Source organism: Oxyura jamaicensis, chromosome 20, assembly GCF_011077185.1.
Source record: "Oxyura jamaicensis isolate SHBP4307 breed ruddy duck chromosome 20, BPBGC_Ojam_1.0, whole genome shotgun sequence".
NCBI classification, from domain to species: domain Eukaryota; kingdom Metazoa; phylum Chordata; class Aves; order Anseriformes; family Anatidae; genus Oxyura; species Oxyura jamaicensis.
The window spans coordinates 3,238,333-3,260,970 of NC_048912.1; the positions used below are offsets into that span (position 1 = coordinate 3,238,333).

At 50.9% G+C, this 22,638-nt stretch overlaps 1 protein-coding gene across 2 annotated transcripts in view; it reads right to left on the bottom strand.

Annotated features, from left to right (window-relative positions):
• Window positions 1–22,638, bottom strand: part of PPP1R16B (protein phosphatase 1 regulatory subunit 16B) — a 58,621-nt gene that overhangs the window by 7,927 nt on the left and 28,056 nt on the right. For both annotated transcript variants that reach the window (XM_035343763.1, XM_035343764.1), the window contains exons 3-8: window positions 7,490–7,560; window positions 5,436–5,581; window positions 3,450–3,553; window positions 3,049–3,173; window positions 1,420–1,545; window positions 1,010–1,085 (exon numbers count right to left, since the gene is read on the bottom strand). In XM_035343763.1, coding sequence (XP_035199654.1) covers window positions 1,010–1,085; window positions 1,420–1,545; window positions 3,049–3,173; window positions 3,450–3,553; window positions 5,436–5,581; window positions 7,490–7,560 — 648 coding nt within the window. The remainder of the gene's footprint in view (window positions 1–1,009; window positions 1,086–1,419; window positions 1,546–3,048; window positions 3,174–3,449; window positions 3,554–5,435; window positions 5,582–7,489; window positions 7,561–22,638) is intronic.

Sequence of the window (22,638 nt, forward strand, 5' to 3'; positions counted from 1 at the left end):
AGTACATACAACACCAGGAGGAGGAGAAAGGAACTTTAAGCAAAATATGCTTAGACACATTCATCTCCAAACAAACTGCAGGAGGCACAATGGTTTGGACACCTAAGTGGGATCAGAAAACAAGAGCTGCTCATTGTGACAGTGGCTCAGCTTTGCAATGATCCAGCTATACAGCTAGGTTTTGTCCCACCTCTAGCAGTATGCTTTGCCTTTACCTGTGAAAGGGTGAAAGAAATATTGACCAGTGTCTCAACACTTCAAGGTGTGAAATTTCTGTAATTACCAGACTGCACCTCCCCTGGTTACAGCATTTTTACTTAAGTTTCCAAAACTTAAGACTAGACAAAGGCAGAGCAGGTCAGGGTAGAAGTTGAGAACTTCCATCCTTGTAAAAAATCCTGTAAACAAATGAGGATACACAGATTTTGCAATTAAGAAAACCTTAATGCCAAAACCTTAATGCTCAGAAAACCTTTTGCCAAAAGAAAATGTGGCACAAGATAATAATAGATATGGTCAGATGCTAACACTGGCATTTTTACTTCCAATGTTCCAGGACTTGTGTGTTTTCTCTTCCCTCTCCAACCCTAATAGGTTACAGCACTTCACTGCACCAAGTTTTAGGGCTGCACTCAGCTTTAGAAGTGGCACACCAAACCCCACTGCTGTGGGGTAAGCCAGGTCTAAGACCATAATGCAAGAGCAGGGAGACTCCAAAGCACAGGAATGACAGGAGCGTGGACAGACAAGATAAAAGCTTGGTGCTTGAGAAATTCATTCTCCTTTCTTTTTATGAGCAGGAAGAAGCATTTTCAGGAGTAACAAAGTAGGCTCTTTAAAACTTCAGTCCCTGTTAAAGTCCCTATAACTTTGATTCTAGACACCTGAAAAATGAAGTGTTAATGCTTCTGAAAACACCATCTCAAGACTCCAGCAGGCTTAGAGGCAAAAGCTTCTAAAGGATTTTCTTAACGACTTTGATCTTGTTATTTAAGATTAGTAAACCCACCTATTGGCATCTCATCCAAAGATGTCCTGGCACTCAGGCTAGCCCCATGGGACACAAGCAACTCAGCCATCTGCATCTAAAGAAACAGAAAGAAAATCCAGTTGACAGAGGTATTTTAGGAAATGGTTTTCCACCTCAAACTGAAAAGCTGGAAGATGACAAGAAGCAACAGGATGCATACTCAACTTGCCTCACATTTTTCTGGTACATGTGTGATGTTAAGTATAGTTCCCACCATTCAACTGCACAGACATACTCTTACTGAGCTTTCTCTGCAAGAGCTTCTTTTTGGAGCCCCGTGGATCTCATCTGACACCATCCAGCAAGTCCAGCCCTAGTACAGACTGCTTGTTTGTACAGGCAGAAAGAAATGTCACCCTCGTACACGAGTTTTACAACAAAATCCTTACCTGTCCCCAGAAGGCCGCAGCATGAAGAGGTTCCCAGCCGTCCCAGTCCTTAACATCCAGGCTTGCCCCCTGGTCAAGGAGGACTTCAGCTGCATGCAGATACCCATTGGCTGCGGCTATATGCAGCTAGGAGACAAGGAACAGAGCATGAACCACCTGCAAGGACCATGAATGTTTTTTTACACTGAGCTTCAGTGGAATTTCCTGGATGATGTCTGGCTGTAGATTCAGACAGGCATTTGGCAGATGCATTTCCATCAGGTCAAAAGCAGGTTGGTCCTGTTACTGACACTCAGCATTACCTGCATGTAGTTCTGCTTGGAGAGGGAAGTGCTCAACAGCGCTTAAGATCTCTTACATACATGGCTTAAAAAGTAATGTTTTCAAGTTTTAAATCAAGGGCTCCTAAGTGCTTCCCAATCAGCAAGCAGACAGCACCATTGAAATGCAAACCTGCCATGGAGAACATCTAACGTGAACTCTACATCCCTCATGCCAGAAAACACCTCCTCTTCCCCACTAAGTGCTGTGGATGTCATTTTTTGATGAAATGTTCAGCATGCTTTAGTCAGGACTCCCGTTGTGCAAGTGCACTTCCACTCATGCTATGATTACTTTCACCATTTGAAAATCAGAAACATTTAAATCCATGGCGACTTCTAGTTAAAAAAAATCTGAGTTTTCAGATACTGGCCTCCAACTACACGCATCACTTTGGAGACACGAATAATAGTCTCCTGTACTCCACCATGACCCTCCATGTCCCTGAGGATTTTCATAATTGCTGTCTGCTGCTGCCTCTCTGAGCACGCCATTGACCTGTACGCCACTCTGAAGGTATGAACTTCATTCAGAGCTCATCCTACTTCAATTGTGCTAAAGAGGAGCACAAAAGCATCTTTTCAAAATTTTCCACATGGATTCTACCCCATGAAGTTAAAACCTCATCTGGAAATAAATTGTGATGCTTTCAGGCAGTTCAATTAACTTCTACATCAATTTTATGGCACAGGGTCATTTCCTCTAGAGGTCGTATGATTTAACAAGGAATCAGATAATGCTCAGAAGCGGTCCGACAAGCAATGCAAGCTTGAATCTGATGCTGAGAGTTGTTAAAACAGTTACCAGTTTTCCAGGACTGGAAGGCAGTTTCACAGCTAGAGCCTCTACAAGCAAGGTGGGGGTGATACAGAAAGGGAAGCCAATACACCTGCTTCATTTTTTTTTTTTAATATATAAGCCATTCAACAGGTATTATATGTATAAATTTATATCCTCATCGCAGGATATTTTGAACCTTTCTGTGGAAACTGACGGTACCAACCACTGTCAGATGGGACACGGGGGCTCAGCAGCCTTACTGCAGGACCTGGCCCGTGGGACAAGTGGCTGAGGTCACAGCAACGAGGGATTTGCTTCAGAAAGCTCAGGGTTAGGCACTAAGTTATGTCAGCTGTACGCATGGACAGAGCCCGTTCCTACGTGACGATACTAAAACAGGGGAAAAGATCCAGACAGCTTCCTCCCTCCTTGTACGTGTTGATTTTGTATAACCTCCTGCCACGGGGCAGGTTTCGTAACCCGCAGGCTAAAGGAAGGCAGAAGCAAAGCCGTGGCAGTTTCACTCACCAGCGTAGCACCCTGGGCATCAGTCCTGTTCAGGTCCTGTCCAGTCGCAAGTATGTCATGAATGTCACAGATCATGACCTGCTCCGGGGCAGCCCGCATCTCATTGATTTTTTCCTGTGTAATTCCTGTTAAAATTCCAATTGAAGAGTTGGAAAGGATCTTTGTCTCCACTGGTTGAGTACAATTGTACTCATGATTCCTTGCTGATATGACCCACATTCTTTCCAGAGGCTGAGGGGACTTCACCATAATTTAGGAATCAGAGAAACTGGACAGTTCCAAAACAATATGCCAGGCAGCAGCTCTCTGCTTCTCTCAAGAGGCAAATCAAGAGTTGAGAAGGTCATTTTAAGTACTACATTGCCCCCCTTTTGAATTCTACGTGTTCTCAGTCTCCTTACCCTGATAGGCCATGCAAGTCTCAATGACATCCAGGGTTGGCTCGTCTTCACAGAGGTCGTACGGCATGTTGCCATCCGCGTTTACTGCCAGCAAGTCTGCTCCACTGCAAGGGGAAAAAGGTGTCACACGAGAAAGGATTCCTGTAATATCCTAGAGCAGACAGTGCCAGACACTGGGATAAACGTTTGGCCAAAAAGCAGCTGGGGTTTCATGGTTGCCCAAATGTCACCAAGATTTCTTAGAGAATATAGATTTAAAACAAAGCCATGGAGCTATGAGTGGGGAAGACAAATTCCAAAAGCAGATGAAAGGCAGCACCTCCTTCGTGGGCTGTGGGGGAGGCAAGCCACTGAGCCGTTCCTGTCCTCTCCTGGTCCTAGCATTCATCCTGGCACTGGATAGACCAGCAGCTTCTCACTGATAGAAGTGATTTATTTGCTGAATTTGTGGATATCAATGCCAAGCAACTACCAGGTGCTTGTTATCTGGGCACCTGGCAGTCCTTGAACAAAAAGTTCACAAGGACTGGAGAAGTTGTGAAAGATACAGGCTGAACGGTGGAGGGAGCCTTCCACCTAACCAAGGGCACACTATAGGGCAAAATATAAAAAATAAGGGCAAAAATAAAAAATAAAATAGTAACAATAAAAATTTCCGGCAACTGGTGAATTTTTCCATGTGAATTTTCAAAAGCACTTCCCTAAGCCTCTGTATCACCTCCAGGAGGTACTATTTGGAAGGAGAATAGCCATTTATATTGTTCACTAATCTCATATTCTCACATGGTAAAAGAATTTCCAGCACCTTCTGAGCTTTGCCATTTTAGCTAGCTGTTAAGTAGTCCTCAGCTGACCTCTGCTCTGCCTTGCCAAGATGGCAAACAACATCCACTTGCATTTACATTTCTGTTCCTTTACTTTTTTTCCTCTCTCTCTGCCCAAGCAGAGCAAACTGCATTGAAATTCACACTTGCAATGTTCCGGTGTTAATTTAATCAGCATAAAAAAACGCAAGGAACTGAACATCTCTTGTGGGCTGCCACCTCTGATGGTCTCCCAGGGCTCCAGGTGCCACCACCAGCACCACTGCCTTCCATGGCAGTGTTTAACCAGACATTTGGAATGTGAGATGTGCTCCAAAGGATGACTTTCATCATAGCAAACAAATCACCCATTCCTCAAAAGTCCAGTGGAAGACTCTTTCCAAGCATGGGATCGTGACACCATGCCTGCATCCTCTGCCTCACTTCCTTCATTTTAAGTCAAGAAAGAAGGGCAAAAACTTCCATGCTAGTGTCCCAGATGGCAGCACTGCAGGGAGAAGAGGCCCTCAGGGAGAGGTCGCAGGCTCTGCTGTGCAAAGCAGCATGGTAAAACCCCAAAAAAAGCTGTGACACGAGCTTTGTGGCCCTTGCAAAGGCAAGGGGAAGGTCCAGGGTGAGTGTCCTGCGTCACAGCGCTGGGGAATGAATGCATTATGAGAAACCTACTGGTCACTAATTAAGAGCCAGTAAGGCAGGTCAAAAAGTTCACCCAAGTATTCAAGCCATAGGAACCTGCTGTCCTCCTGCATCGGTGTCTCTGACTGTGGCTGGAAGATCTGAAGTTGTGTTTAAAAGCCTGAGAGTAGGCTTTTAGGAGTAGGCTGGCTGCTCCTCTTTCTACCCATCCAGCAAGCACAGTTCAACGAGCACAAACACAGGCACACACACACCAGAACACAAGGCAAAATGGGCAAATTTCGGCCCAGTCCTGAGCAGCTTCCTGAAACTGAGTCAGGCCACCTGGGGTTTTATTGCATCTCCTCAACCTTTCTGCTCTTCCTCCTCCACCTCCTCTTCCCCCACGCAGGAAGGAGTCCCACGAACAGCCTGAGAGCAGGCAGTAACCACCACTGAGAGGTGCCAGGCAGTCCCAGTTCCCACCCACAGAAGCTGCGGGTTTAATCAGACTTGCAGAAAGGGGCAGACACAACAAGCCACCTACTGCTGGATGAGGATCTTCACCAGGTTGATATGACCACACGTAGCTGCTGCGTGCAAGGGAGTCCACAGCTCGTTGTCCTTGGCGTTGACGTTGGCCCCGTGGTTGAGGAGAAGCTTGACTATCTCTTCGTAGTTGTCTATGCAGCACTGGCGAGGAAGAGATGTAGACAGATGGTTTCGGTTTGCTTTTTACTTTGGGAAGGTGAGGGCTCACACCTGCTCACTTGTACCATGATACCTGGACACGGGGACCTACTCTGTGCTGCAGTAATTGGCAACGAGCCTCTCCAACAGCGTTAAACACCAAGTTCAACACAACCAGGCCAGAAAGGCACCATGCTGAACACCCACACGGTGGACTGAAGGTCGCTGGTGTTCTGCAGGGCCTTCTGGTCTGGGGCAGAAGCAGGAGGGGAACATCAGCAAATATGCACCCAGCTGCTGCTTCACTGGGTCTTCCATATTCAAGAGCAAACAGAGCAGAGATTCAAGGTAACCGGCATAGCTGCATACCGAGGGAGGAGCTGACAAGCTGACATTCCCTTTTCTCAGGGAATATCCCACGCGCTGGCATGCGATGAATAAAAAACTTGTAAGCGGCTCACGCTACCTACCATAGCTATCTGAAGAGATGCAAGCTGGATTCCCAGCAACATGCAGTGCTTCATGGGGCATCTTTCGTTTCCTGGAAAAATCAGCATCCCCCATGCACTCCCACCAAGAAGGGCCTCGACTGCTTCCTTTGGGGAAGGTGGAATTTGCTCTTTGACTCACCTCGTGCTCACTTCTTGCTATGAACACGTGTGGGGGACACTACAATAATATCGGTCCTTGTGCAGAAAGCCCGTCTGCGGTCTGCCCCCGCTGGAGCCTCGTGGCCCAGCGCTGCACTGCAGGCTTGCACAGGGGCCGAAGCACACCCACAGCAAGCATCTCGGCAGCCGAGCGACAAGGGCCCTTTGTGTATTTCTATTTCTGTTTACTATTTATATGTGGAAGTGAGGCTGAAATCATGCCTGTCAGACAGCCAAGTTATCCCAGAAGCATAAGCTGCATCCCTCACTGGAAGCCACTGCTAATGGGCATTTGTGTCCACTTGGCAGCTTCTCTCTGTTCAGGGATACAATTAATTCTCGTGAAGCCAAAGCTTCCACCTCAGCCCCCAAATGCACCTTTACAAAAACTGATCCTTTAGTGGGCAAAGCCTTTCACAGCTCCAGCAGCTGGTGGTGGAAGCAAAGAGGCTGCCAGCAGCACCAGCTGCCTGCGTTTCTCTGTGTGCAGAACAGCATCGCTTTGGAGAGGAGGTGGCAGGAGCTTTTGCTCTTCTAGGAGCCGCTTTGCCTTTTCAAGCAAGCATCCACCCAGCTTTGAAGACAGAAAGCGACTTGCAGAGGAATCCAAAATGCCAAGTCAATGGGAGCATTTACAGCGGGGACAAATGGAGAGAAAGCCGCGTGTCCCCATTCCACCCTCGGAGCAAACTCCACAACTACGCTGTTGTTTTTGGCGGAGGCGGCGGCTGCCAGGCACGGGGAGCCCCACGGGACTGCCACGGGGACTGTCCTGAGGCTTTGGCACCGAGCATCTGGGCTCACGAGGTGGGGTGGGGACGGGGCCGTGGGAAGAACAAAAAACCCTGGCAGCACAGAGGCTCTGGGGAAGGACACAGGCTGGTACCCCAGGACAGGAGCCCTGTGTTTTCCTGCAGATCTGCTGCTGCCCCTGGCACGGAGAGCTCTTCAAACACCCTGGGCATCATTTATCTAAGCCCTTTCCAAACCCTGTAAGGTTGCCATAGTCTCTCAGCGTGCGTTAACCTGCTTGAAGAGTTTACTGCCCAGCCCCATGAAGATTATAAAGTGTGAGCAATGTCGGTGCTCGTGCCTGAAACCCAGCCCCAGTCCCTGAGCCCTTACCACCATGGAACAAAGCCTTGTGTACAGCACGAGACGGTTTTGTCTTGGCTCGCTGCCCAGCACAATGTGGCAAAGCTTCCCTGTTTTCACTGAGTGAGGAAATGAGACACGGAGCGCCCTCCGTGCTGTGCCTCACCTGATGCAGTGCGGTTAGTCCGTCTTCATTGCACAGGTCGGGGCTGATGTTGCTCTTCAGCAGGTAGCACACTGCAAGGGAGGAAGAGAGGAGAGGAGAGGACAGTCAGAGCTGGCACCTCCTGGGCACAAGCCCCAGGCAGCGGTGTCAGCGGAGCAGCCCTGCTGGCTCTATCCAGCAGGGAGCAGCAGCACACAGTTTTCCCCCCTGCCTCCTTTCAGAGGAGGCTTTATGACAGCCATCATTTCCCTCTGGCAGCGCTGGAGCAATTTACGTTTGCTTCTTTTGCTTAGTGACAACCGAGAGCGAGCTCTGCACGCTGCCGCCCAGGAGAGCTCCGAGGCGATCGGTGACTTTTAGGTCCTGAGCTACAGCTGCAGGAGAGATCGCACTGCGGGAAGATGAGGTCTTGCCTCGAGAAGTTACCAGCGTGGCAGAGGAAGCCCAGTACATTCATGGCACATCTAAAAGACACCAGGGTTGCTTTGGACACTTCACATGAATGGGTGGGTATTTGAGGAAAGCTTTCCAGAGGCTTAACTTTTAAATTGCTGCTCTGGGGGGAAAGGATAAGTTTTATTCCATTAAAATGCAAATCTGGGGAACACACAAAAAGCCATTAGCCTCCAGGTGAAAGATGAAGTTTGCTCTGGGTGCAGCTCGTACGTGGGGTAACAGCAGTAAGGCTGGCAGGGGAAGCAATCCAACAGCAATAGCAGGAACTTGCAATCCAACAAAATCAAATTAATTGACAGGTCTTGGTGATCCATACCTGTCTTCTGGTGCTTGCTGTCTCATTCCCTGTTTTTTCTCCAGATGTTTTCCTACCTAATGCTTTTCCCACCTCAGCTGTCACTGCCAGCACAGGCATAAGGCAGAAGTTCACTGTCATTTCCTTGGGGCCAGCGCCGCAACATATTCCAGCCCCACCTGATTTGTTGGCAAGGATACAACCACTGAGTGAAACCAGAGCTGCAAAACAAGGAGCAGTAACGAAGCTAAACAGGCAATAAACGTCAGAGCTGGCAATCAGGAACGACTGCAGGGCCAGCTGCTCCCAGAGCACCCGCAGGAGCTGATGCCCACCGCGGGCAGAGGGAGCTCCCTCCCAGTACAGCCAGGGGAAACTGGGAGCAGAGCAGCTCCTGGCAGCCTGCGTGGGACCTGGGGGACTTCCTCGCTGGAAAACATGTCCAGGAGCACACTGATGTTGATTTACGAAGCTTTGTTCAAGAGAGGTGGAAAGCACACTTAGAAGAAAGTCAAATTGGAAGTGAGGTGGGATTTTGTTTGGACACCGCCAGCCTGATGTTGGCAAAAAGGGAGGCAAATGCCGACAGAAGTGGAGTAAGGCACTTCCCATCACGGCATTGTTTCACCAAAAGCTGGCATTTCCCTTAGCTGGAAACAACCTGAAGGCATTGACACCTGCTGGGTAAAACCGGTACAAAAAAGGGAAAGACAGCAAAGAACAAAACTTGCCCCACACCGTGGCAAAACCCCCTCACCGCGGCGAGTCCAAAGCATGCCTTTTTTTTTTTTTTCCAGCTCGGAGGCCAGCGCAGGAAGCCCACAGCTGCCCCGGCTCCCCCGGCACTGCGTGCGTGCCTGCAACCAAGGCGCTGAGCTCCCTGCAGGCAGCACACCCGCCTCGGTGACTGCGCTCCTGCGGCTGCTGCTGCCCTGAGCTCCGCTCTCCTCATTGGGGCTGACTGATAGGCACGTCACCCCCAGCGGATCTGCTCGCCCGTTATTTACTTCGGATGCTCTGCCATTAAGGCTTTAATTCAATCTGGGCCATTTAAGAGGCATTGTGTCCTAATGACAAGCAGCTCCATAATCACGTTTCGCCTGATTATGGAGATTTGGACAAGTAGATGCTGGCGGATCAACCTTGCGAGTGCTGTCCCTCCGTGGGGAAGATGAAAAAGCATAAATCCCAGCTCGTTGTGGAGTTTGGGGTTTTGTGCTGAAGGCTTTGTGGTCACGGCTTGACAGAGCTTGTGAGAGTCCTTAAAGGGTTAAGAATGAGACAAGGATTTGTCTTACCCTAAAGCAGCTTTGAATTCTCCACTGACCCCTGCAGCAGCCTTCGTCTTGGCCCTCACCTGCCCTCGGGACCTGCTCACCACTGCCTGCAAAACATTTCCCTCTACATCCCACCACGCCAGAGACTGATGGCCGCAAGACACCAAAAAAAGCCCCAAGAGGTAATAAAGCTAGTTATGGATGGGGTGCCAATGCATTCATGAGGACACTGCTTGGATAAGAGGCCAGACTCCTTGCCAACTTGTCCTAAAGTAGAGTTGGCATCGAGAGGCGCAGCAGTGGGAGCGCAGAGCTGGGCAGCAGCGAGTCCTGGCTCCTTCCTCCTGCCAGAGGGACGTCACATTGAGTGCTCGCCCACTGCCTGTGCTGCAGACAAGCTGCAGAGGGACACGGAGGGAGGACATGGACATCTTCGTCCCCCTGCCAACCACCCTACAGCAAGCTGGCTTAAAAACTTCCCTCCCGTGTGACTGGTAAGAACAGACCCAGCTGTAGGAGCAATGTGCATTTGTGGGTTTTCCGGTGCCTGAAGAAAGGGGAGCACAGCTGTGATGCTTTGCAGCGCTGGAAGACAACCCGCCAGTCCCAGCGCTGCATCCGATCCCCTCCGTTGTCTGTAGCACAGTGCAAGAGGCAGGGCAAAGGGCTTCTCTTCGAGGCTGCTGGTGCCACACGCCTGGCTGTGAAGCTCAACTCCTCTGCCTCCCACCACCCAGCTCCAGTGGGGCCACACAGGCAGGAAGGACACGCTCCAGGGACGCTGAGCGATCACCCAACAGCAGCCGATCGCCTTCTGCTGGTGAAAGCCTCAGCACAGCACTCGCATGGACACTACTGCACGCGAGGCTCCGGCAGCGCAGCAGGAAGGGCTTCCGTGGTTAGCAGCCAAATCGCTGCCAGCTTAAAGGGTTGAGGTCACTGCAGCCTGCAAAATGGGCTTCAATGGGTCACATCTGAGCGACCAGCAGGCAGCAGCCTCCACTTCAACTCTTCTGATTAACTCCACTCTGACACTTATGATTAACTTCTTAAAGAGAGCTCTGTGCCTAAAATGCTGAGCTCTTTAAAATCTGTCCTTGGTGGCGTGTGGGCGGGGGGAGGTGGGGAGAAGGGGCTGGATGCGTGGATATACTTCATTACAAGTTGTGGGAGGCGGTTTCAAACGCAGAGCAAATGAAGGAACGAAAATTATTACAATAAGAGTGGGGGTGAACAAATTGTTGTGAATAATTCATTGCAAATGATATTAACTGAACAATCACTCAAACGTATTTTCCATTATTCTGCTTGCTCTGCCTATAATTGAACCTTTCACACGCCAAGATGGTGTACATTAATCTTCGATTTATATTTTATCATTCACATCTGTGCTGAGTTAAATGGAAAATGCTCTCGCAAAAGCTGTGAAAATACATCCCAAAGCCAGTAGGATTTAAGTCACCCTCCATCTCAGGTCCTGGGGCAGCCCGAGGAAGATCCTCCTCCCCGCACACCACAAACCCACTTCCAGCAGCTCCCGCGCCTCCCCAGCCTCACTTCTTCTCCCCCAAACCTATAAATCAGGGGGAAGACAAAGAAGCCACTGCAGAGGCCCTAAGGCAAATTCAGCGTGGGGCAATCAGCTCTCTCACCTGAAGAGACAGGACAGCACTATCACTTTACATTTATGTTACTTCCCACAGAGGTTATACGAGAAACGAATGTTCCAGAAAGGCTCTTAAACCAGATGGAGACTTTTCTGTGGAGAAAAATGCCTTTGTCAGAGCAGTTCCCCCAAAGCCAATAAGCTCCACCATAAAATTCTGGATAATATTACGCTCCCATCTACAGCTGGCTTCTGCATACCTCCAGTATTACCAATTCGTCAAAGACAAAGCCAACTGATACTGCGAAGAAAAATAAACAAGAAGACAAACAAACAGAACACCTTCTTGATAGCAGCTCCCCAAAATATACAGTGGCAAATTGTCCGGGCTGGCAAGCTGGCTTCCCTGTGTGCTCTGAGTTTACACACGCGTGCACCGAGTTCTTACAGGTCCAGGTCAATGTGCAACCTTTGCACTCAGCAACTCCTTTTTGAAAGTGATGTTTAAACTCTTCTTTTTCACTGTCTGGTTCTCCTCTCCTAAAGGACACCTAAAAGCTGCTCTTGCAGTGAGGTTTCTAAGGCAGTGGAAGGATTCTCCGACACTTACACACAGCTTCACACAACTTCCACTTGGGTTAGGATGCACACCAGTAGAAGTCACTTCCAGCCGAACACAGCTTTAAGCAAAACCCCAGTTTGGCAGAAGAAACTCTTCCAGCGTCACTCGCAGTAAAGTACGGGTGGTGCCTGCACCAAGACGTGTGCCAGCAAAGGTCTCAGTAGTCTGACCCGTGGCCGGGCACGGCGCTCTGGATGGGCTCAGCTACTTCATGATGGGCTTTTCCTGCTATGGTTTTGCAGGGATATTTATCACATAGGAGAAACTTTGCCAGAAAAATGGCACTGAAGCTATGAGTGCTTCGCCAGCAACGCATCTAGCTTCCTAACACAGCATGCCACGATATTCATATTTAAGAGCACAACTAAACCCTGGGCAATCCCAGGAGGAACGTACTCAGCCCTGCCCTCTGCTCCTGCACCGTACCTCTGAGAGCCCACCCTGACCCACTGACAAACTCTGCAGCTCCCTGGAGCTTTCTGAAAGACAAAATAAGCCACGGAAAATAAAAACCACGCTCAGCTTCAAACATTTAGCACACCTAAAAATAAATATGGCCCGTTTTGCCTGCTGAGCTAGGAAGCGAGACATCCCATCGTGACTGATGGCTGAGCTTTCTCAGGCAGGATCAAAGCCTGTGAAGATACCTCCCACCTAGTTTATGGCTGGGCACACACGTTCCTCCTAACAGACCCACAAAATCTGGGAGGTTTGGAAAGAGGCCGGCAGCGTCCCATCTGCTTTGAGCCACGTTCACAAGGGCAGGGAACATTTCATGCCATTGTACTCAGCCCAGGTGCTCGCCAGGAAAACCTACTTCTAATTGTGACACTTCTCGCCCATCGGAGCGCACCCTTGGCCACCCGCAGGGCCAGCCATAACACTACCTGGTGAGTCCTGCCTACAGAGAAAATGCCCTTTGATCAGTGGGCACAGCCAGGTGCCCAAGCCCTGCCACATCCCACATTGCCCGTGTTCACATATAATCCACTCGGCGCTAGTGATGCCAAAGCGCCTTTCTTTTATGGCTGCCATCCACCTGGGATTATTCTGACGAGTAGCACTGTGCAAGCTGCACATCTGCAACCAGCAACGCTCAAAGGACATGGTAGAAACAAAGCCAAATTCGTTTCAATAGGCAAAATAAAAATTATAGGAGGCTGCCACCTGACAAGCCCTCCTAAGGACGCAGCACCACGTTAAGCAGCACCCTCACCCTCTCCTCCTGCTCAGGCTAACAGTGAGATCGGTCCACTCGGGAGATACTAAATACATAAAAGAAAGCTGAAATCAGAGATTATTTTTCAGTTTCCTATTCCTCATCTGCTACTGAAAGAACAAATAAATCATTTTGGTATGGTCTTTAAACAGATGATGGGCTTGAAGGGATGAGTGTTTTATGTAACCTGCAGGCTCAGCTGCCTTCAGCAGGATTGCTGTGGGCAAGGAGCCAGGGAAGCAGATTCCCCAATATTATCGTGACAGTGACACCTGGGCTGCCAAAAAGCCTCTTCTCTCTTGAAGAGGCATTTTGGAGTAGGTATTTGTGAATTGTGCCTGTTTGAAGAGGGCCAAAAAGTATTTATGTCAGATTTACGGAGCTGTGGATCAAGGAGACCTGGGCCAAGTTTCCCCAGGGTGACTCAGAAGCTGTAGCCATGAGCAGAGCAATGCCAGGTTTTGGGGTGCCGTGGTGCTGGGCAGAGGTCCCTGCACAACGTGGGCCTTCAGAGCCATGTGAGGCAGCAGCCTCAGCAGGGAGGTCCAACAGAAAGCGAGGGCTGGAGGACAGCCACGTCCTCGATAGGAACCTGCACCCCCCATCCCCCGAGTTGGCTCCTTACACGTGGGGCCTGGTGCGTGCCAGCAGGTAAGCAGCACACCTCGCTCCCTTGGTGTCTCAGGCAGAGTCAGATGAAGGGCACCTCCAGGATCAATAAATGCTGACCAGGACCTCCTCTTCCCCTACTGCTCTGGCCTCCTCCAGCTTTCTTCCCACAAAAAGTTCTTCCTGGAAGTCATGAGAACACCTTCAAATCCATTCAGACAACGCAACATCAAAGCCTTTTATCTGAGTAGCACAGAAGATCCCACAGAAAGACCTGTTCAAAGACTACTTTTGATCTGCAGGACCAAAACCTACCTACTGACACACGCAGCTGCAGCAGTCGCCATCTGTGAAGTCGATCCTAAGCCTATTAGAACGTAAACCTTTCAGAGCACCAGAAAGAAAAGGCAGGGAAAAAAAAATAATTGGCTTTAATAGACATCTAAACACTTCTTAAGCTGTAACAAAAGGGAGCAGTGCTGTCAGGAGGTAAATTCCTCCAGCTACCCGAGTACATGGAGGGCTCCCCCGTTACCCCAGCGCAGTCACGTAACAGGTGAGCGGTGCCTGGGGAGCAGAATCGCTCCATACAGGGCCAGCCTGCCAGTGTTGGCAACAGGATACGGTAATACGCTCTGCATAGCAGGAAATAGTTCATATTGCCATTTTAAAGTGTTGTTAGGTTCCAGAGTCAACAGCCTCTGCCCCAGCTCGTATTTCAGGCATTTATGGGCTCAGCTCAGCAGCTGTACGCTGACCTGAACACCACGAAGGCTTTTAAGAGTCTCAATTATAAAACAGGAAACTTTCTATTTAGAGTAACGGAAAAGAGGTTTTGCTAGAGGGGTGGGCAAGTGTCTGTTTGCCTTTCAAGCTGCCCGGCATTAATACCAAACGATTCCCTGCAGGAAGAGCCTGCGGGCTGCAGCCTGGGCTCCTGGCTGCCCAGCCCTTCTCCAGCTGGGAGAGCCCCAGCTCTGATGGGCAGCTCCGACCTTGCTGCTCTCCTTGGAGAAGCTCCTGCTGCTTTGGATCCTTTGGTACCTTCTCCACCCTCTGCAGCACCCCCTGTGACCTTGATCAGCACGTCGAGGTTTTTTTCTTCCTGTGAATTTGTCTCCATGTCGTACAGGAGGAGCACATACGGGACGAAGATCTTCAAGAGATGAAAAGACCGAATCTCGTGCTGAGGTCTGATCGCTGCACTCACGAAGCAGGCTCCCACCTGCCTAAACACTCGCTCCAGGCAGGAGCATGGTGTGCCAGGACCTGCTCTGTGACAGAGCCCTGTAAAAACCCTCCTGGTGTGAAACGGCACCTGCAGGAGCCAGTGGCAGCCCCCAGCTCACCCCGGCCCCAACCTGCCACACACCACTGCCCCGCACGGGAGACCCTGGGGGCACAGCAGGAGTTAAAGCATAATCTGCTAAATCATCACCCCCTGCTCCACAGCACGGCTTCTTACTGGAAACTCTGCATTGCTATGCGGCGCCGGAAGGGAAATGTCTATTAAGGAGAAAGTCCCCCCCCACGCCTCTTTTTTTTTTTTTTTTTTTTTTAAATAAAACAAGACTGTGGTTTCCTTTTAAAAAGCAAACGCTACAGAAATAAAACTTCCACACAAGTTTAGCAGCACCCTGCACTTTACCAGGGAAGCACCGGCTGATTCTCCGCAGCCCTCCTGCTTTAGCCGCCTGCAGTTATTCGGCAGCAAGTTTTAAGCGATGCAGAGATTTGGATTTCAGCACAGCCTTTCAGGCAGAGATCTCTGAAAGCCCTGCTGCCGTTAGCAAAGCAGCTCCAGACTCTCTCCTGGGATTTTACAACTGGCATTCGCCTCATTTCACAGATGTGACATCTCAGCCTGAGTTAGACCAAAGGCTCTGGAGGCTCGGGTTTCTTCACCAAGGTCACAGCAACGGTCCCTGGCACGGCTGTGATGGTGCCGCGAGTCCCAGCTCCACACACAGGAGAACATTCCTCTTCTCCTCTCCTGCCCTCTCGGCTGGTCAGCCCAGAGCAGCTGAGCGAAGGAGCTGAATTCTTAACGCTAACAGCTCCCATATGGCAAGGAACCTTATTTTTGACAGAATTAGGTAATTATCTGTACGGGTATTTTAAAAAAAAAACCTGAAGCCGTTGCTCAGCGGCAGCAGCTCTGCCTGGTGCCCCCTTGGGAAGGTCCCCACGTGGAGCAGACACGGGGCTGTCTGTCTGTCCGTCTGTCTGTCTGTACGCCGCGCTGGGCCAGGAAAGGAGCACAGGGACACGGCGCAGAGCAGGGACACCAGGTCAGCGCGCTGCACTTCGTCCCGAGTCAGGAACGCTGCCATGGCCGAGGCAGAGAGTGAAGCACTTCTGGTCACCAAGCCTACCTTTTACAAACGCCCCTGACCTTCACCAGCAACCTAGCTGGCACAGCTTCTTTTTTACGGTATTCTTTTTAAGTCTCCCCCCTCACAAACGTGAGACGTTTGCAGGTTTTCAGTCCGCATTTGGCTGCCTATCACAGAAAGACAGACCGCGCAGCTGAGAACCTTTTTTTTTGGTCTCAAGAAAAAAGCACGTTTCATTTGCTCTCCAAGCCAAACACCTCCGGTCTCAAGGATTGCCCCGGCTCAAGCATCAGCCCCGTGCAGCTGCTGCTCGCGGAGCCTGCGGCTGCCTGACGCCAGCACAGGCAGCTGTCACGGCCACCAGGCAACTGCACGAAGTCACAGAGCCAGCAGCAAACCACCCCTCGAAGGGACCTGGCCTGGAGGCACGGGAGGTCTTCGGAGCACTGCGTACCAAGCAAAGGTATTTCCAGGAAGTATCCGCACTGCTCGTGCCGCAGGTTTGGTCTCAACACGAGAAAACCCATCACGAACTGACTGCCTGCAGCACCAGCACGCCGCTGCTGGAGGCTAGGGAAAAAGCAGCCAGGGGGTGAGAGCCCCGGGGACCTCTCTCGCAGCTTTTGGCAACCAACAAACCGTTGTCAGAGCAGTTGGAGATGGAAAACGTCAACGAAGGCATAGAGTGCTGCGTGGAAACTGATTTTTTGCCTCATGGAGCTGAACCTGATCCCACTGAGGTTGCTTTGCTCAGTAAAGACCACAGCATAAACGTGCTTCAGGTTGCTGCTCCCACAAATCCACCTTTATCTCAAGCATCCAAGTTAAAGAAAATAAAAAGGACCCATTATGAAGAACACGACCAACACTTCATTTCCTGATTTCATGGCAGAAGCTCTGAAATCCCCTACCACGACTCCTCAGAGACTGCACAAAGACAAAAGACCTCTAGGTTAGATCAAAACAAGTGACTCGAAGTGGCCCCTAAGTGACAAGAAAGTGCTCTGCATCCAGACCAACCTGTTTCAATACTCGTGCCACCTCCCCCATCACACAGAGCCGAGACTCTCTCTTCCTATCCCAAGTTCTACAGGATTTCTGCTCCCCATAGAGGCACCCAGCAGAAGCTGAGCGTTCCCAGCCCGGACGACGCATTATAGGCAGGAGGAGAGCCCACAAGGAAGCAGCCTCAGAGCTTGGCATGCCATTTGGACTATTTCAGGGGAAAAAAATAGCCCAACTGGTTGCCTTCGCCCACCCCTGCCGCACCGTGCCACAGCACGGCCCCAGCCCCGCAGAAACCCGTGGTGAGGCAGCGCTCCTTTTGCTGCCGGCGCTGCTCTGCTGAGCTTCCTGCACTTTGAGGCAGCAACGGCGGACGCTGCGCAGGGGGTCGGGAGCACTGCCCTGCTCAGCGAGCAGCCACCTCAGACAGCTGAATATGAGTTGAATTCAGCAAAAGCAATCAGAGCAGAGCTGGGAGAAGAGAGCGAGCCAGCTCCCCTGCACAGGCTGCAGGGACGTTGTGCACGTAGTGGCAGAGGAGCGAGGATGCTCCCTCTTGGGAAGGGACGTCTGGGGCCCAAGTGTACGGGCACAGCTCAGACCGGGACTCTCAACAGTTACAGGGGAGCTCTAACAGGCTTTAGGGTCAGTCTAGGGTTCTCTGGACTCTCTAGTGAATATTTAACGTAAAGTAGAAAGGAGACAGCTGCAATTCTCCTCCACAACTTGCTTTGGCTTGGTGCTTCACACCAGGTCACTCGTGGCTCCGATTCAGGGCAGCACATTCCTCACAGCTGCTGAGGGGAGTGCGTCAGCATCAGCACACACAATGGTTTTGTTGGATTTTTTACTTGGTTTTTCACCTCACGAGCTTACTAACAAAAGTTACAGTTTAAACAACCAAATAAATAAATAAGTAAACATAATTCCTACAGTTCTTAGGCAGGTGATTAAGCTATGTTTAAAGCATCCTGTTTAGCAGAGCAGTGTTGCTGAACACCGAGGACATAACTCCTCAATGCTGGGAGCAAGGAATCACACGTAACAGCAGGGAGCAGAGAGAGCACAATGTGTCCTGCTTCCCTCCCCTCATCCCTTTGAGAGGTCTCCTGACCCGGGATGAAATATATTGTCCAACTTGGCCTTAGCTCTGCAAGTCAGGTGCCTCCCATTCCCTCTTCAGCAAAGAGTGAGCTCAGAGGAATTATCATTTGCCTTTCTGCAACAGTGGAGAAAAGCTTCAGTTTGCCAAAGTATATTGCATTTCCCAAGAAGAACAATTTTCAAAATAATTAAGTCATTACAATTCCCCATTAGGTTACGCCATTAGCAGTGGCAGGACCATTTTCTTCTCCACGGTGGTGGAAGAACTCCGCTAACTTGTGTATTAAAAGCAGCTTTTTTAATGAACCATTTTATTTTGTCCTGTTTGCTTCGCAAAGAGTTCCTTCCCCATCACATTCCCCACGTCAGGGAGTTTTTCATTATGTATTTAATACTACATGAACCCTGCCACCGTGGGCCACAGCTGGGTGTCTCTCAGCTGTCACAGTACAGGAGAGGTGACATCCATCTTCTGTGCCGGAATGGCAGGTTGCCCTGCGCTGCCCGCGTCCCTTCCACCCAGGTACCAGCAAGCAGGGGAGAGCTGAGAGCCTCCCCGTGCTCCCCTGCCGCGCCGCCTGCCACGGCTGGTTCCACACCGCCACTGAGGAACGAATGGGCGACTACATAAAAGATAATATAAAAAAAGCTCAAAACTAAAAGAGAAGGAAAGACAGGCCCAAGCTTTGCATCACCTCCCACCAATTCCACAATCCCATATTTTGACTTAAGAATTTATAGTGATAACAGAATGCTTTAGTAGCTGAACCCACCTTGGTAAGTTCATTAAAGCAATTAGTGATGCCTAAAGCGGCCGCTCACCCCGCTGTGCTGACGGCACTGACACGCGGCTGCAGGGGTGGATGCCAGTGCTGGGGGCTCGCACGCCGTGCTGGGAGGGGTCCCGCCCAGCACCACCCCCTCGCCTTTTCCTGCCACTGAATTTTATTGGGCTTTTCGTACCTCCAGCACGGAGTGTAACTGAGCACCTTTGGCAGAAGACCACGGTCAGAGCATCCTGAGAACGGGACTCAAGGGGCACGGGTTGCTGGGGACACCACAGGCTGTTTTATCACTTGCAAAGTGACCCAGGAGGGGTGAGCTCTCAACCCCTGACACTGCAGCAGGGCTCCAGCCTTCCTCCCGCCAGCAGCGCTGTCCTCCCAACACGTGCAGCCACCCAGACACCCGGTGTGACTCGTGCCCAGAGCACACGTACCTGCCTCGGGCGATGCAGGAGGCCTGATCCTCATCGCCAGGCCTGTGGTCAATCACAAAAACCCTCCCTCAACTGCCTTTGGTCCTACCTTTGCCTGGCAAAAACAGTCCTTAAAATAATAAATAATTTCCAAGCAGCTGTTTGTGACAAATGCTTCTGAGATGCTTCCCACAGTTTGAAAAGACCGAAGCAGACCCATTCCAAGCCCCCGCTCCCAGCCCAGCCAGGGCTGCCGCACAGAAGTCCCGTTTCTCTCTGTTTGTCTCCTCCTAAGGCGTTACTCCCAGGGAGAGCAGCCAGCCAGACCAGGAGCGTCCAGCAAGGCCTGCATGTCACGCGAGCAGCTGAAAGCAGTACGGTTGTGTAATGGAAACCTGATCTACAAACCTCAAACCAAATTCCAGCTATTCCCCCTTGAAAAGGGAGCAGCTGGAGCTGACCCCGCACACCGCTCCTGCCCCGGCTGCTGCCAGCGATTTCAGCTGTGCCCCCCATGTGGCTCCGAGCGCCCCGGGAACATCACCTCTCCTGCATGGAAGACCTGCGAAGCAGGGGATTGCCAGCAAAAAGCAAATGAGAATGGGCCCAGCTGCGTGAGCGAAATTTGTGCAACCTGTTAGCAAGGGGCCTTGTGCTGGCCATCATCTCCTCCCATCACCGCATGCCTCTGGCTGAAGGACACAAGGAGGAAAAGCAGACTCCAGCACTGCCTCTGTCAGCACACCGGGGAGCACTGAAGCCACCTTCACGAGGTCCTGACACTGGAAAGGGGTCCTCACACCGCCAGCAGTTGGTGGATGCTCTGCAACCACCCCATCCATCCCCCTTTCAGCCAGTAGTACTTAAATCGAGGGGTTTCTTCAGAGACTGGACTACATTTGAAAGATATTCCCCAATTCCTTGGCTAGCAATCCCTTCCTATGCTGCCTCTGCTGCTTCGCCACATCCTTTCCAATATTCTCGCTGGAAATGAGAAGCTTGCTGCCGAAGCACGTCCCCTGACCACGCCAGCTCCAAGGGAGGGCAGCCCCCAGCACTGCTCCCACCACTACTGCCACGCAGGGCGATGCATCTCCCCCGCCAGCTGGCCCCTGCACGACAAAAAGAGTTCGATAACAACTGCTGACCCCTCTGCTTATCACATGTGAAAAATAAAAGCAGGAGGCAGGGAACAGAATCACAGAATCACAGAATAGTCTAGGTTGGAAGAGACCTCCAAGATCACCGAGTCCAACCTCTGACCTAACACTAACAGTCCTCCACTAAACCATATCCCTAAGCTCTACATCTAAACGTCTTTTAAAGACCTCCAGGGATGGTGACTCAACCACTTCCCTGGGCAGCCTGTTCCAGTGCCTAACAACCCGTTCAGTAGAGAAGTTCTTCCTAATATACAGCTACGCAAGCCTCACTGGAAGATGTCCACGTTGGTGCTAGAGACAACAGGAGCACGGTGAGATGTATTTTAGACATCACACGTGACTGCACTGGAGGATAACTCATTAAAAACCTGATTCACTTAACAGACGTAGCAGCAACTTTTCTAAAAGTGGTTGATTTCACAGGAAGCCAGTGCCCCGCTGCCGCTCTGAGTCACGGGAAGCGCCGTTCGGCAGCCGAGCCTCGCAGCGGGACAGGAACATCTCCACTTCCCCGAACCGCTCTTATCTTGTCTCGCAGTAACTCGAGGCTTGTTCTCAAAACCAGGCCCGTGCAAAGCAAACAAACAATGCACAGCGTTCACCAAACCCTGCTGCGGCTGGGAAAACACAGCACATCGTGGGGGTGGGCAGGATTTACGTGCAGAAGTGACGAGGAACGTGCCTTGGAGAGGACTTTACAGCACACCAGCATGTTTTTGTCCTCCTAAAAACAGGCACACCAGCACAGGTCTTACTTGTGTGCTCCTAAAAGCAGGCGATTTAAATCTGGGGCTGTCACAGGTGTTTATCCTGAGCTAGTTTTTTCCTCTTTATGCCCAGATGTAAGTCACCATCGTCAAGAGCACAGCACTCACAGAAATCAGCTTTCCTGAAGACAGAGAATGAGGAAGCGATGCTCTGCACAACAGATCAGTTCAACTGAGGCCCAATAAAGCAGCGATCGATAATTAGCGATTCAGTGTTTTCCTTTTGACAGCTAGCAGCAAACGTCCTCTCCTTAAAGCTAGTGCATTTGCCAACTTAAAACTAATTGGTCTGAAAATGAAACAAAACGTCTGGAAAAATAAAAATAAGAATCCCAGTGAATATGAGCTGATTTACAAAGTGATACACCTGCTACAGCCTGAGACAACTCAGCCGTAATTAAGGTAGAGCTGAGATGGCCTCGTGTGAGGAGCCATCAGGTGAATGGAAAATGGATGGGAATAAAGCTGCATCACTTTGGGTTTCTCCTAACAGGGGCAGATCAAAGGAAAACTAACCTGATTAGGGAGGAGAGGGAGGCTGGTCCAGATTCATCTGGCAAAGCAGATCAGCTATAAAGTGACATTTATGGTTATTATTATGGTCGGACAAAGCAGCCAGCATGTACCAGCGGATCTGGCCCAGATTTACAGGCTAGGGGTAGAATCTTTGAAATAAGGGCAGCTTCCTTCCCCGTAGCTTACTTCCCCAGTCCAAATGAAATAGGCCATAAAAAAAAGCCTGAAAAAAAAAATAATTAGAGTAAGCGATGCTCACTGCCTGCTGGCAGTGTTCCCCTGCCTTTGCTGGGCAGTCTGTCCTGCTCGCTGGCAGCTCCAAGCCGTGCTGCTCGGCTCGGCCCGCCCCAGGCAGCGGGCAGGGCTGTGCGGGCAGGAGGTGGTTCAGGTGCTGGCATCCAGCTCCCAGGAAAGCCACGTTCGGGCTAGGCCAGGGCATGTCAGCATTGCCCTGGTGCTCAGCCCGGGATGCTCGTGGTGCTGCATCTTGCAGGGACATGATGTGCACGCAGGGGCACTGCGGTGGGCCCTGGAAGAAGCCCGATGGGGCTCCAACCTCCCAGTGGAAACCCTCGCACCCAGGTGAGCTCACTCTTATTCAGGGCCACTAACACCAAGCACGGTCTGGAGGTGACAACTAGCTGTTACTTTCATCTCCCAATTACACAGCAACAGCACTGCCGGTGTCCTTATTCCCAGGGTCAGCCCACGGGACTTGAAGCACCCAAGCCCCAGGCATGATGCTGCGGGGGGCAGCTCCTTCCAGCGGGCACAGAGAGCCGAGGCAGCTGGCGACCACGGCGCTGCCACCGTGACATTGCAAAGCCGAGCCTGCAGTCAATGTCAGCAGCTCAGCGGGCAGCTGGCGGCATCCCCTGCGCTTTTCCTGTTCCTGGGGAAGTGCTCCTCCCTGCAGCAAGGAGACAAGGCATTTCCATTGCTGCTGGGAGCTCCTGGGGCTGATCGGGGCAATCCC